The 16,044-nt window shown below is 39.8% G+C and overlaps 1 protein-coding gene across 1 annotated transcript; it reads left to right on the top strand.

The window, feature by feature from the left end:
* The first annotated feature begins 1,063 nt into the window (after window positions 1-1,063).
* LOC131022747 (uncharacterized) lies at window positions 1,064-7,442 on the top strand. The gene is made up of 24 exons (XM_057952269.1): window positions 1,064-1,624; window positions 2,043-2,114; window positions 2,228-2,271; window positions 2,361-2,472; window positions 2,562-2,633; window positions 2,720-2,782; window positions 3,050-3,127; window positions 3,227-3,319; window positions 3,401-3,520; window positions 3,651-3,737; window positions 3,806-4,015; window positions 4,090-4,137; window positions 4,199-4,432; window positions 4,562-4,650; window positions 4,820-5,064; window positions 5,129-5,197; window positions 5,275-5,339; window positions 5,529-5,698; window positions 5,775-5,853; window positions 5,961-6,201; window positions 6,325-6,370; window positions 6,846-6,954; window positions 7,049-7,111; window positions 7,211-7,442. Exons 1-24 carry the CDS (start codon window positions 1,301-1,303, stop codon window positions 7,289-7,291), a joined length of 2,814 nt encoding a protein of 937 aa, XP_057808252.1. The 5' UTR covers window positions 1,064-1,300; the 3' UTR covers window positions 7,292-7,442.
* Window positions 7,443-16,044: the final 8,602 nt, after the last annotated feature.

Here is a 16,044-nt window from a genome sequence, read left to right as displayed (position 1 = left end):
AACTTATTTTTTAAAATCTTTTTATTTTGGGAAAATTGCACCTAAATACACAAACTTTGCCGAAAATTCATTTTTGACGCGATTCCAGGATTTTACATTTTAATACACCAATTTAAGAAGTTGTTCAATTTTGACACAATTTTGAATTTCGGCGACCGGGATATTGACGTGGCAGCCGGAATCGCCACGTCACACACACACACACACACACTCCACCCTCTCTCTCTCACACCCAACTCTTTTTCTCTGCACGTCAGCTTCCCCCCACCACCCCCGGTCGGACCCTCCCCCTCCCTAGAACTGCGTCGAACCGCCTCTTCCACCACCGGCTTCCCCCACCACCATCACTCTCTCTCACCACATCTTCCACCGCCGCCCATGCTCTCCCCACCATCACACCTCTTCCTCCACTTCCTTTCCCCACCACCATCACATATCCGCCGGTTCTGGGAGGGGGAAGTGGCTGACGGCGGGAGGGAGGGTTTGCGGCTGGGGGCTCGACGGCGGCGGTGCGACACGGTTCTGGGGGAGGGGGAGGGTCCGACCGGGGGTGGTGGGGGGAAGCTGACGTGCAGAGAGAGAGAGAGAGTGGGGTGTGAGAGAGAGGGTGGAGTGTGTGTGTGTGTGACGTGGCGATGCCGGCTGCCACGTCAATATCCCGGTCGCCGGAATTCAAAATTGTGTCAAAATTGAACAACTTTTTAAATTGGTGTATTAAAATGTAAAATTTCAAAATCGCGTCAAAAATGGATTTTCGGCAAAGTTTGTGTATTTAGGTGCAATTTTCCCTTTTTATTTTTATAGCTACTTTTATCTCTTTAAAACTTTTACACCAGCTTTTATGTCATTTTTGGACTATATCCAGTGATCAAACTCAACAATATAGTTATTGTTCATTAATTTTTCAATTACACCTTCGAATTATCCATTGAACTTGTGATAATCAAATTATTGATCAACAGAGTTTAATCTCTGGACAAGTTTGAAAAATTTAGAAGTTTATATGTTTTTCAATTAAGAAAATAAATTTGATTAAAAACTGAAATTTGAACTTAATACTAGTACTTTTTTTTGTGCGGAAATTTGAACTTAATTTGAATAGAAATCAGAATGAGCAAACCTCCTTTTTAGAAAGTTAACGGACACCAACAAAAACGAGCGCACCGCGCTCGCTGACGCAGCCGTCCAAATATATATATATAAACTCTCTCTCTCTCTCACTGTGTATATATATATAGAGAGAAATGTACGGCTAGTTCACCGGGAAATTCACTCTACGCAGTAACTATACTCCACTCCAATGGCTGCCTCTTCCGCCGCGCTGAACTCAAACGGCCTCCGAAGTGAAACCGCCGAGCTGCTCCACTATCCTCCGTCCTTCAATTGCCGTCGCGGAGTTCTGAGCCTGCCGTCGAATGCTCTCACGAAGCGGAGTTTAATATGCCAGCGCCGCTTTCGCCGCGTCGGAGTGGTGAGATCGTCCGCCACCACGGCGGAGTCGGAGGCTGACTACGCCGCCGGTGAGGAAGGCAGGATTTTGAGAGTCGGACTAATCTGCGGCGGTCCTTCGGCCGAGCGCGGGATTTCCCTCAATTCTGCCCGCTCCGTGCTCGATCATATTCAGGTCTGCAACTTTTATTTTTTTTTCTTTTGCAATTTCGTTTTCTATTTTGCTTTTAGAACTTTGATGATGATCAAGGGAATATTAACTATATTATCAGAGGTTTTTCTCCTTTTTTCTCCTTTTTTTTGTTTTTTTTTTTTGCAATTTAGTTTTCTATTTTGCATTTTGCTTATAGACTTTGATTGTGATCACGGATATATTAACTACAATAACAATTTTTTTTTAGAGAAAAATCAGTAGCTGGAGTGCTTGTTTTAAACAGTTTTTGGTGGATGTGAAATTTCGTTTTCTATTTTGCAATTTCGTTTTCTATTTTGCTTATAGACGTTGATTATGATCAGGGAAAAAATAACTAGCTTTTTTTGTTGTTGTTAAAGATGTTTGCTTGTTTAAAACAGTTTTTGGTGGTTGTGATTAGGGAGATGATTTGCATGTGAGCTGCTATTACATTGACTACAGCATGAAAGCCTACGCCATTTCGTCTGCTCAGGTTTGTAAGCTTTTCATCTCTCAGATTTCTCTGTTTCATTACATAATTTGAAGGAATTAAGAATAGGAAGGAAGAATATTTGGAATATTTGAGTTTCTTGTTAATGTTTTTAGGTATACTCAAACACACCAGCAGATTTTGATTTCAAACTTGAAAGGTAGGCTTGTTTGTTCGCTTCCCTTCACCTTGTTTTGATTCCTTATTGAAGTTTGTATCTCAATAAATTTAAACACAATGTCATTGCAGCCTTGCCCAAGGTTTTGAATCATTGTCTGAATTTGTCAAACACCTTGCTACCTCTGTGGATATAGTGTTTCCTGTCATACACGGCCGTTTTGGTGAAGATGGCGGCATTCAAGTGAGACTATGATTGCTAAAAAAAACTATACTTTTGTTAGTGCAATTGTATATGTTTGTTGTTTTTCTCATGTGACACTATTTTTTCAGGAGCTATTGGAGAAATCAAATATTCCTTTCGTGGGGACGCAGTTCAAGGAATGTCGCACTGCATTTGACAAAGTAACTCTTCTCATCCCATGAATCACATATGTTACATATTTGTAAATATACATTCTAAATTAGGATATACTATTTAATATTTGCAGTATGATGCCTCTTTGGAGCTTGACAGACAAGGATTTGTTACAGTTCCGAGCTTCGTGGTGCAGGTAACTTTCTGGTGGAATGTGATTTTGGCTTTCAAAGAAATTGTGTTATGATCTTTACTTTTATTATTTTGTTTTGGACTAACTTAAGCTTAAGTTTTTTTTTAGTTTTATCCACAGTGTTAGCTGGTTAGTTACTAGACTCAACCTTCTGGCCTATTTAAGACTTTTATTCAGTACAGATACATAATCCTTGAATTTATGGAAAAACGCTGTTGTGATTTACATTTCATTGAACCTCTGGCATTTGAAGATCATTCTTTTTTTCAGGGATATGAATCAGAAGAAACTGAGTTGTCAACTTGGTTTACTAAGAATAATCTGGATGCTGAACAAGGAAAAGTTATTGTAAGACTGTTTCTTGATTTTTAAGCATTTGGAGATACTGAAAAACATAACATCTCCATAAGTTTCTTTACAGTTTCTGCTTTCGTGATACAATTTCAGGTAAAACCCGCAAGAGCTGGATCGAGTATTGGAGTTACTGTTGCTTATGGTGTTACTGATTCTCTAAGAAAAGCTCATGCCATTATATCAGAGGTAACACTTAATCTAGCTCCTCCACTTTGACATGTGTGTTTTTTCATCACTCAAATCAAGTCAAGTTTCATTTTCCGGTAGGAAATCGATGATAAAGTCCTTGTAGAAATTTTCCTGGAAGGAGGTAGAGAATTTACGACCATTGTCCTTGATGTAAGTTCCGGTTTTGACTGTCAACCAGTGGCTCTACTCCCGACCGAGGTATAAGCTCATCTCTCTGCATAAGTCCTATTTTGTTTAAATGAAAAAATCCATCCACATTTGCATTAAGGAAATGGTGTAAATATATTTCATTTTGATTCACTTCATTGTGAATGCTGATGCCGTGTAGGTGGAACTTCAATCTCACAGCAATGTTGATTTAAGTGAAAAGGACATCATTTTTAATTACCGGCGAAAATATTTACCAACACAGCAGGTAGAAAGATTAAAATATCTCAGCTTTTTCTTCATGTTATCTGACAAATGATCTTGCAATCTTTGCAGGTTGCTTACCATACTCCACCTCGATTCCCAGAAGATGTAACTAGAATGATTCGTGAAGGAGCCTCTCTATTATTCCAACGGCTTGGCCTACGTGATTTTGCTAGAATCGATGGTTGGTTTTTGCCGCCCTCTGCTCATACTGCTTACCTTACAGGCAATAAGTTGGGGCACTCGGAGTCAGGAACGATAGTCTTCACTGATATCAACCTGGTCTGATCTGCAATCCTTCTTCTTTTTCGCTTCCATTATTTTCCTTCATCCTTACCATCTTTTTTCACCTCCAGATAAGTGGGATGGAGCAAACAAGCTTCTTATTTCAGCAAGCTTCAAAGGTACTTTCCATGATAGTTCAGAGCAAAATTTCTTTACCAAGGACTGACTTATCTTGTACAGGTTGGATTTTCACACTCCAATATTCTTCGCACCGTGATCCAACATGCTTGCTTGCGGTTTCCTAGCCTCCACCATCATAGTGTGGTATCAAGCCCCTCTCTGAGAAAGAAATATTCTGCAAAAAGTCAAGATAGGAGGAAAGTTTATGTTATTTTTGGTGGAGACACTTCAGAGAGACAAGTATCCCTTATGAGTGGAACTAATGTTTGGCTAAATCTGCAAACATTTGATGATGTAAGTATTTAATCAAGGAACACTTATGGGAGTTTTGAAGGAACCATCACAATCTTCTTTTCCTTTGTTCAACATAGCAGCTATCTGGTGAAATAAGTGTTCTGTTTATGTATACTTTTTCTACTACAGCTCGAGGTGACACCATGCTTGCTCGCATCCAGTTCAAACTCTGATGAGACGGCTTCAGGAGCGAACTCAAGGGAAGTTTGGTCCTTACCGTAAGTCATTTCTGTATTCAACACCAGATTCTTCAAACTTGATCTCAGATGGTCCTGTGCAGTGTGAAAAATCTTGACATTTATGTGTCAATCATCATTTTAATGTAAAATGTTCTCTAAATTTATTTTAAACCTATTTGTTGCTAAATGTAATTGTCTTGGTGCACAGATATTCTGTGGTGCTCCGACATACTACTGAAGAAGTTCTGGATGCATGCATTGAGGCGATTGAACCTGTTCGTGCAGCACTGACCTCTCACTTGCGAAGTCAAGTAATGGAAGAGATCGCGGAAGGCATGAAGAAACACACCTGGTTCACAGGGTTTGATATATCTGATGACTTGCCAAAGAGACACTACCTTGACCAGTGGATCAAGCAAGCTAAAGAAGAAGGGGCAACAGTTTTTATTGCTGGTATGAAAAAGCTTACTACATATCTTATCTAGTTACAATACTGATTATTTGATTTGCTGGACAGTTCATGGAGGGATAGGTGAAGACGGTACTCTTCAATCGCTGTTGGAAGCCGGAGGAGTTCCTTATACTGGTAAATATATACCTCATACTGTTACTGTGAGTTAGGACAGTTATACAAGGTTTGATCATCTGCTGTCTGAATCTAAGGTCCCGGCGTTATTGCTTCCAAGACATGTATGGATAAAGTAGCTACTTCGCTTGCCCTCCAACATGTACGGTAACTAGAAAACTGAGTCTTCACATTATTATCAAATCATTTTTTCTTGCAAAAATCTTATTGCAAAAATCCCTTTATCTTCCTTATGCTGCAGCATGTTTCCAAGGGTTCTCCATGATTTCCTAGTAGCTAGGCTAGTAGATATTGTTTAAAACGATGACAAAAACTTTGGTATTGGTTTCAGCTTGCAGCTGATGGTGTCCTTACAATCAATAAGGATGTAAGAAGGAAGGAGGATTTACTGAAAATCCTCCCTCTGGAAATATGGCATGATTTGACATCAAAACTCCGGTCCGAGACACTGTGTGTTAAACCAGCTAGAGACGGTTGCTCAACTGGAGTAGCAAGATTATGGTAAGTAACTATGCATTCACATCTTTGTTGCTTCTTCCATTGATATATATATATATATATGCATTTCACCCTACAGTTGTGATGGGGACCTTGCTGTGTATATCAAAGCACTAGAAAGCTGCCTAGCCCGGATTCCCCCTAATAGTTTGTCAAAGGTATTCATCATCTACATACCACCCTTATGCCACATGAATGTACTCTGTAGAAAAACATTTTTGCATACTTGGCTTCAAGAGTAACATTTGTCCACCGACTCATACAGGCACACGGAACGATTGAAATGCCAGTTCCTACTCCGGAGCTCTTGATATTCGAGCCCTTTGTTGAGACGGATGAGATAGTTGTTTCTGAAAATACGCATGATTTTCTGTGGGAAGGAAATAGCCGATGGGTTGAGATAACAGTTGGCGTGATAGGCAAACGTGGGTCGATGAGGTCATTGACTCCGAGCATCACTGTTAAAGAGACTGGAGACATACTATCACTAGAGGAGAAATTTCAAGGTATTTTCCATCTAAGTTTTAGGAATACTCATATTTCCAGAGGCTTATCATTTAGTTCATTCCTTTTCTTTTTCAAGTTAAACACATTTTTTTTTCTAACACAGTTAAATTTTTGGTTGTAAGGTGGAACTGGCATCAACTTGACTCCACCACCCCTCTCAATTATAAGGTTTTAATTTGCCTTTTCCTTGCTTGGGATCTTGATTCTACTCTGAGCTTTATATTATGCTATTGAGATCCTTGTTTGATATACTCCCTCCGTCCCTAAAAATTGTAACTTAAGGGAGATGACACGGGTTTTAAGAAAAAATGTAGCAGTTGTGTTTGAGTAGAGATTGGGTCTCACACTTTTTTGTAAATAGTGAAAGATAAAGTTTGTGGGGTCATTTCCAAATAAGGAAATGTCACAATTTTCAGGGACGTATCGATATAGTAATAAGGTCATAATTTTTAGAGACGGAGGGAGTACATATATAGTTGATGATGATGCATATTCTCAAAGGACTAATATAAGAAGCTAAGACTCATAGTTTAACATCTGCATATGAATTTTAGTTCTCCTCTGGTGCTGGAAAGGCGGAATATCAGTTTATGTCCTTGTCTTTTTCTGTTGCTCGTGCTTACGTTCTTTTCCATATAAGCAGTAACGAGGCCCTTGAGAAATGTAAAGAACGCGTTGAGCTCATAGCAAACACCCTCCAGTTGGAAGGATTTTCGCGGATTGATGCATTCGTGAACGTCGACAGTGGTGAGGTAAGTTGAGCTACATTCATTCCTTCCTTATTTATACCAATGAATAATAATGTGACATTATAATCAGCAATGTGTATATATATGTATCTTGTAGGTCTTGATCATTGAGGTTAACACAGTTCCTGGGATGACACCTTCCACAGTCCTAATTCATCAGGTAATTAATTATCTTAATTAGCACTTCCCATTATATATGTTAATTAGTGTTGTGAGATAAATACAATGAGTGTGTGTTGTGTGTTTTTATCCTGTGCAGGCACTGACTGAGAAGCCTCCCTTGTATCCTCACCGTTTCTTTCGAACACTGCTGGACTTAGCATCTCAAAGATGTCTGTAATTGTTTTCCTCTTGCAACCTTTTCTCTGATTTTTTGTGATGTCAGAATTTTATGTATGCTTCTCCTAGTCTGTAAGCATCAACATGTGTCTGAGAAGGAATTCTTTTTGATATTGAAGATTATAATATAATATTTCTTCCGTCGCCCAAAATTATGTATGGTTGACTTCGACACGTGTTTTAATAAAAAGCTATTTGTAGTAATGATAATAGAGAAAGTGTCACACATTGAGGGTATTGTTAAGTAGATTATGAGTAAATAGTGTAAGTTAAAAGGATAAAATTGTAAAAATTATGTGGGATAATGTCCAAAAATAGAATATGCATAATTTTGGGGGACCTACTAAAGAGGAAAAATATGCATAATTTTGGATGACAGAGAGAGTATATGTTAAGCAAATACATATATGCATGTGTGCTTGTTCTAAATTTTGATATGTTACAACTAGAAGTGTCAAGTAGGAGGGTGTTCCAAATCCATAAAAATTCACAAATTCATAAAATAAATACTACATGAACTACAAAAATATAATAATTTTCTACCATAATTCAGGATTACGTTTCACGCTAAAATCCATAGAAATAAAATATTACTACAAATAATCCAAACTAAATCATAATGTCATCAAATACCTCTAATAATTAATACACCAAACTTATGCGTGGTTCTATTTCAAAAGCAAAACGTAATTTAATGTGTGGCAGTATATGCTGCATCTGCATGATTTTTTCAAAAGCCTGTTGTTGCTCAAGTGTCGCCACATGCCTAATATAAGACAATTGAGGTTCGATGATGATCTCACTAAGGAATTCATTATCATAAACCACAATATCCCTCACCAATTCAACACGATCACAATGCCCATAACTATTTCTTCAAACACAACACAATTTTCCACAATGTATCTCACCAAATCCAAACTCGCTTCAAAATTACTAAAATCCAAGAAGCTCATTTTGCTCACTCCATAATACCCGGATGACAAAAAAAGCTTAAGATGCCGGTGTGGATAGCATCCACACTGGCATCTACTACTAACTTTCGGAACTTCAAAAATACCCGGTGGTCTTTCTCTCATATAAGCCTCACGAATCTACCAACACACGAAAACACAAATGAGTGAGCGAGAGAGACACAAACATATAAATAAGGATTAATTATGTTTTGCGTACCCAACTTTCAGCAATACAATATAAGAGTCGACTCATCAAATTTGTAAGCATTTTATAAGATGAGGTAGAAAAAAAATCCACTTAAGTATCCAATATGTTTTTCGGTTAATTGCCTCAAAAACCACATAATTTTATTTTTTGGAATTTGCCTTACTCCAAAAGTTAATTGGCTAATACTAACTTGATTGTCTAAATTTCGATGGGCAATCCAAAGGTACCGTTGGAAAACTTTTGACCTTGTCTTTACAATGATACTTATACCATTGGTCGAAAAAATATAAAGTTTCACGACATCAACTTATTTTTACCATTTATAGTGATCAAAATCTAACAATAAAAGTATCGTTAAAAAGATAATGTCAAGAACTTTAAAACGGTACCTTTAAATTGTCTATCGAAATTCAAACAATTAAGTTATTAGTCGACGAACTTTCAGCTCAAGTCAAATTTTGAAAAAAATAAAATAATTATTTTTTGACCAAAAATATAGATTTGGTTATAAACAAAAAATTGGGTATTGTTCATCTATTTATAGTCAATTAACGCTACATTTGAATAGAGAGCAAATATTGTGATCATAAACTAAAAATATTGAAAGTTAGAGACACAAAACACGATCACTCCTACAAATTGATAAATTACATTAAATTTTCACCAACCTCTAGTTTGAATCTTCTAGATTAGGCGCCGCACATAAAAAACAAGTCATGGGTAAATAAACACCCTTAGAATATGTTTATTAGCAACCACCCAACCATCTTTAATATTTAATTAATTTCTCTCTCTTCCACGTCACTAATATTCATCTCAACCCAACCACCTCTATTTTTGTTGATTTATCAATGACCACCCCAACCACCCAACCACAACATAACTTAATAATCATTTTATTATTATTTTTAATGTAATAATTTTAGTAATATTAAATATAAATTAAAATATTACAAGAAAAAATTAAAATGAAAAAAAATAACAAATTAATAAAAAAAAATAGAGAAAGAAATACTAGATGTAGATGTAGAGAAGGGAAATAGAAGGATTTGAATGTGTATTGAAATATAGCAAGAGTTGTCTCTATTTATAGATGATGAAAAAATATAAATTTTGATATTTTTATTTTTATTTTTTAATATTTTACATAAAAGATATAATTATTTTTTCTATTTATCTAAATACAATTTTCCAAATCAATACAATATAAAAAAGTGTCAAAGTCTTATTGGTGCTAGAGTGAAGGAAAGTGAGAGACCATGTGGTCTCTTTATCTCGGTGGTCGAACGCTTGATTTCAAGCATATCATTTTTTTTAAATCTATTAATCTACATGGCAGCAGACCTGATCGGTTATTTGAAACCGATAAACATGGTCTTATATGCAGCACGGAAATAGACGACCAACTTCTTCAATTTAGGCATTTGAGGCAGGGAAAATGCAGCCTAAATAGAATATTATTTTTTTTAGGGAAAGACGGAATATTATTAACTTAAATCCCGACTAGCTAAGTCTAGGAGCCAAACCAGGAAGTTCGACTCCCAGATCATCACATCATCGCAAGTTAAAGCGAAATGAGCTAAAGAGTGAGCTACAAAATTAGCTTCACGTCTAACATGGCGAAAATCCACCACACAAACATCTCGAGCATGATTAAACGCAGCACGAAGATCTTCACAAATAGTTTCTGATCTAACCTCCACATCACTAACAACATGCACAGCCAACAGTGAGTCCGAATAAACCATAATCGGGCCCAAGTCCAGATGAAGGCAATTACCGATACCCAAAAGTAAGGCCTGCAGCTCACCCATCAAAGTCGTCGGAGTGTAGCCAATTCGCTGGGCAGCTACCATAACTAAGCTGCCCTTCCAGTCACAAACCACCATACCAACACCTCCTGCACTTCCATTACTTCTCGCTACATCCACGTCTAGCCTAAGAAAGGTTTTTTTAGGTGGGATCCATCTCTTATCACCCACAGCAGGGAGCATGCGGTTTTCTGCCTCGCAAGCCCTCATCGCCTCAAGAAATTGCGACAGAAACAACTCACAAGTCTCCACCATATCCTCCTTATCCCAGCTCTTCCCCTCATGCTTGACATCACATAAACGCCTCCACACCCACCAAAGACAAACTCCAAACAGATCCATCTCTTCCTCGCTTTCAGTCTCCGCCAAACGAGAAAAGATGTCACCGATGGAAAGATGTGAGCTGCTAACAATAACTCCCCACCATCGAATACGTTTCCAGAAATGCCGAACCTTGTTACAGAAAATCAAGCAATGGCTGGACGTCCCCCAATCTGCCTTACACCAAAAGCAAATGCCAAGAGTAGGAATATGATGTCTTCTCAAATTTGCATCCGCTGCAATCCAATCATTAAACAGACGCCACAAGAAAATCTTGATCTTTGGCGGTACTAATCTCCCCCAAACTTGACTCCAAAAAGTCTTAGTAGCAGTAGACGTCGAGTGCGGGTCCGGATTGCAGAATCCAACACCATAAAGATAACCCGACTTGACGTTGTAATTCCCTTTCTCATCGTACCGCCAGAATCTGGAATCATTTCTCGAACAAGAAATGTCAATTGAAGCAATAGCTTCAGCCTCATGAACCAAGAAGGAGTTATCAATTTTCTGTTTGTCCCATCCACCAGCAGGGAGAATGAAATCAGAAACAAGAGTCGTTGTATCAATAATATTTCTTTCAGCCGCCACTCCAGACCCAGAGCCTGGTATCCAAGCATCAATATGAGCTCGCACATGCCTGCCATTTCCAATTCTCCATTTCAGACCTGGCGCAAGCAGCTTCTTTCCCCAACATATGGATCGCCAAGAATATGACGCATTCGCCGGGGGAGTTGCCATCATAATATCATTTTCACAAAAGTATTTACTCTTGAGAATCCTAGCCAGCAGAGACTCCGGGAATTTAATAATTCGCCAAGCTTGCTTAGCCAATAAAGCACGATTAAACACTTCCAAGTCCTTGAACCCCATACCTCCTTTCGACTTTTGCTTACACAACTTTTTCCACGAGGTCCAATGGAGTTTGTTACTCGTTTCCGTAGAGCCCCACCAAAACTTTGCACACTCTCTTTCAATGTCTCTTCTAACCGCCTTCAGAATTTTGAAACACCCCATCGTATAAGTTGGGATGGCTTGAATAATAGACTTTAGCAAAACCTCATTTCCCCCTGTTGAAAAATGTTTATTTTTCCATGAACTCAACCACTTAAAAACTCTCTCCCGTAAGAAATCAAATTGCATCTTCTTATGCCGAACAATGAAAGTGGGCAAGCCCAGATAAATCGTATGCCCTTTCGTCTCTTTAATCCCAAGGATACCCACTACCGCATCCATGTCGCTTTGAGACGTATTTCGGCTAAAACTAACAGTAGATTTCTCCAAATTTACTGCCTGTCCCGACGCCCGAGAATACAAATCCAGAGTTTCCCTCACCGCCGCAGCTCCTTTAGCATCTACTTTGAAAAAAATCAAACTATCATCCGCAAAGAACAGGTGGGACACAGATGGGCTGGTCCTGGCAACTTTAAGCCCTTCAAAAGCCTTTCTTCTTTCATAACATTGAAGAGTAGAAGATAACCCCTGCGCACACAACACAAACAAAAACGGAGAAAGCGGACAACCTTGCCTCAAGCCCCTAGAAGGGATGACAGACCCAAACACCTTAGAGTTGATAATGAAAGAAAACTCCACAGAAGAAACACAGTCCATGATGATGGAAACCCAAGAGTCAGGAAAACCCACAGCCTTCATCATTGCTTTAAGGAAACCCCACTCAACTCGATCATAAGCCTTTCGCATATCAAGTTTCGCTGCCGCGTAACCCTTCTTACCTTTCTTTCTCCCTCTCAACCAATGCATGCATTCATATCCCACCAGAATATTATCCGTTATCAGCCTCCCCGGAACAAAAGCGCTTTGCTTCTCATCAATAACGCCACTAAGCATACCTCTTAGGCGATTAGCAAGAGCTTTCGTGACAATTTTGTAAGTAGTATTGCATAGGCTAATCGGTCTGAACTCCGTAACTTTAGTGGGGCTCTCGTTTTTGGAATGAGCACCACGTGCGTCTTGTTCCACTCTTTAATGCTAGCTCCCTCATTTGGAATAGTAAGAACCTCCTTGGTAACATTCGGTCCAATCTCTCCCCACAATTTCTGGAAAAAAAGAGGAAATCCATCGGGGCCTGGTGACTTATGAGCATGCATCTGGAAGACTGCCCTTTTAATCTCCTCATCCGTGAACGGGGCCGTCAAAGTCTTCTTAGCTGCCTCGTCGAACACCCGAGATAGATTATTGGTTATCTGTTCAAAGTCTGACACCCCCGGATTAAAAGAGGTGAAAAGCTCTTTGAAGTACTCCTGAACAATCATAGATTTTTCCTTATCATCCTTTTGTGCAACGCCATTATGATCTAGAAGAATTCTGATTTTATTATTCTTTTTACGGTCTGACGCAAAATTATGGAAATACTTGGTGTTCCTGTCGCCCAAGCTCAACCAATTAACTCTTGATCTTTGTTTCCAATGGATTTCTTCTGCCTCCATTAACCTCTCAAGAGCTATATCAACCTGTTTTAACTCCTGCTTCGCTGATTTATCATGAATCTTGTTCAACATCACAACCCTCTTCTTCCTTAGCTCCTCTATAGATCTCGCGGGATTCTTATATTCAGACTTGTCCCATTTGGATAAGTAATGTTGGCTGTGGTGAAGGCAAGTATGCAACGGCTCTCCTCCCAAAGATCGCCAATTCATCAAAAAATCTACCGCGAAAGCCTTATCTAACATCTATTTCTGCTCGAAATGAAATCTTTTGTAGCCACCCCTAGCTGAACCTTTTTCTCTTTCTTCTACCCTCAACAAAATCGCCCTATGGTCAGAGCCATAGGAATCCATGACTCGAGTGCTTCCAAACCCGAACACCCGAGACGCCGGCTCGTTAAGGAGGAACCTATCCAATTGCTCCTGGATAAGCTCTTCCCCATCCCTTTTATTACTCCAGGTAAAATCAACATCATTCTTTATAGGTTTCAAGCCACAAGCATCAATGGCGGTTTTAAAAGCCAACATTTGGGGCCAAGGCTTTTTCGGACCACAAATTTTCTCATATTGACATAAAACCTCGCTGAAATCCCCACCAACAATCCAAGGGACCGTGGGGGCAACCCCATCCGCGATTCTTTGAAGCAACTCCCATGATTGGGATCTTTTAGAAACCTCGGGCTGACCATAGAATCATGTATAACGCCAAGACATAGAATTCCACGAGACCATGCAGTCAATATGTCCGCTCGAGTAACTGCGAATGGCCACATCAAGGGGTTCCTTCCAAAAGAGCATCAGTCCTCCACTCGTACCTTTTGGATCCACAACCAAATGCCCATCAAAACCGAGCATAGACGTCCATCGTTCACACCTTTTCACGCCTATCTTAGTTTCCGAAATAAACAGTAACCATGGGGAAAGGCCGGCAACAAGCCGGCGCAGCTCAGGGAATGCCCGAGTATTCCCCAGCCCCCGGGCATTCCAAGCGACGCAAATCATTGTGCTCGGCGGAGGCTGCGGTTAGCGCATTAGGTTGAGTTTCATCAATGCGGGGAACTTTCATTCTAGGAGCATCCACTTCCTCCGCCGTTGTGGAGCTTCCAACCCTTTTTTTACCCGAAATCATTGCTTCAGTTTTCTCCAACGTAATTACTTCTGAAGCAGTATAAACTTCCTGACCCCCTTCTCTACCACTCTCCTTCTTCCCTCTCCCTATCTCCTGACCTCTAAGCTCCCTCGTCACACCCCCCAAACCTCTCCCACCTCTTCCACCTCGACCTCCTCTTCCCCATAACAGCTCCCCCTTCCTTATACCTCCCATCGCACTACTTTGATCCTTATTCTCCCTCACTCTCATTTTCCACGTTGACTTCCCTCCCCCACCAGCACTCAGACCCGAAGCCACCTTTTCCTCCTTACCCCCAATCCCCTTAAGATGAGAGACCACTGCCCCTCCCCTCCAAAGTAATCTCTTGGGTATGAGTTGTCTGGATATCAAGCTGCCCCGGTTCATGGATCACTAATTCCCTCGACTTAACAACCTCAGTCGAATCCTTTCCTTGATCTTTACTTAAGGAAGGTTGATTCGCTAGGCTTTTGCTTACTGATCCGTTGTTTTCTTGGCTGTCCCCCCAATCAGACTTCGATGGGGACTGGGGTCTTGTGTTCTTCTTAGTCCAATTGGACTGTTTCTTCCTCACTTCATTTGGTTTAGGCGCCATAAGCCACGTACCATACTTGAAATCTTCTTTATCCTTGCCGGATGTTTCACAGAAGCGGAACAGATGTCTGATTCTTCCACATCGAAAGCAAAAGTTTGGTAGTTTTTCGTAAAGGAGTAACACGATAACCCCTTGCATCTCTCCATCTGGTAAAATCCGAATACATCTTTGTAAAGGTCTGGTTAGGGACCAGCGAACCCTAACCCTAGCGAACCTTCCCCGACACATTCCTCCTGCCCCCATATCGATGTCTTCCATCGTCCCGATCTGCTCGCCAATCCTCCGAACAACATCCGGGTGCATGCAAGCCACCGAGAGGTTATGACATTGAATCCATCCCTTAAAGAACTCGAACTGCACGTCACTAGGGTTTTGGAACCCGTCTATCTCGGCAAACAAAATTAGATCTTGAAAAAAGTGCCAAGGGCCCCCATGCAAAGCATGTTTTTTATCCAGATGCGACAAAAATTGGACCACAAAAAGATTGGCCCCCACAATCTCAACTTCAATGCGCTGTTGTGTCATTAATATACTTGGGAGATGTTGAAGTAACTGATCTCGGCTTACTTGCTTACCCGCGAAGACTTTACCTACAAGACAAGATTTGATATTGTCCCGTAGGTTAGCCGTGAGCGTCGCCGGAAGAGTGACGATAGTGTCATCCGCCTCCTCCGTTAGTTGTAGTTGATTCACAAGCCTTTGAATCTCTTCCGGATCCATACAAACACACCGAAAAATGAGAGTCTTCTTCGTCAGGCGAAAGGTCAGTCACCAAGGCGGCAAAAGTCTGCTATCTCAAAACCCTAGGAGAACCCTAGCGTTGTGGAGAAAAAAGCCAGCCTAAATAGAATATTAATCACAAATTTGAACAATATAAATGAAAATTGGTTAATGACTAAAACAGCATAAAAAGAAACAAGGGTTATTGCCGAATAATAATAAAAGTTTTCCAATTTTATAAGTTTATATCATGACCTTTTTCTGCCAGAAAATATCCTGAATCGTCTCATGACTTGCAATTTCGACCAAATCCAATTAGCAAAATTCCTATTGTCACATTAAATTGAATTTGAAAAAAATAGGATCTGAACAAAATTACAAGGAATAATTTAGAATCAATCTTAAATTCAATCATATCTCTTCTGCAAAAGAAAATGATCATAGTGTATTTTCGGCAATAACCCTATATGACTAAACTAACCGGGGGTTCATATAAGTGAATGATGAGAGTTTGGAGTTGCGCGGCTACCTTCGCAAAATGGTGCATTGTAAGATTTGACGTAATCAAATCTT

This window comes from Salvia miltiorrhiza, chromosome 4 (assembly GCF_028751815.1).
Source record: "Salvia miltiorrhiza cultivar Shanhuang (shh) chromosome 4, IMPLAD_Smil_shh, whole genome shotgun sequence".
Classification (NCBI taxonomy): domain Eukaryota; kingdom Viridiplantae; phylum Streptophyta; class Magnoliopsida; order Lamiales; family Lamiaceae; genus Salvia; species Salvia miltiorrhiza.
Note: the sequence above shows the minus strand (reverse complement) of the source record. Positions and strands in the feature narration are given on the sequence as shown.

Bases quoted from the DNA above. Each gene is read 5' to 3' on its own strand.
- LOC131022747 (XM_057952269.1), top strand. From the start codon at position 1,301: ATGGCTGCCTCTTCCGCCGCGCTGAACTCAAACGGCCTCCGAAGTGAA. The intron at 5,198-5,274 runs GTAAATATATAC...TCTGAATCTAAG, and splicing joins CGGAGGAGTTCCTTATACTG to GTCCCGGCGTTATTGCTTCC. The intron at 6,955-7,048 runs GTAAGTTGAGCT...TGTATCTTGTAG, and splicing joins TGAACGTCGACAGTGGTGAG to GTCTTGATCATTGAGGTTAA.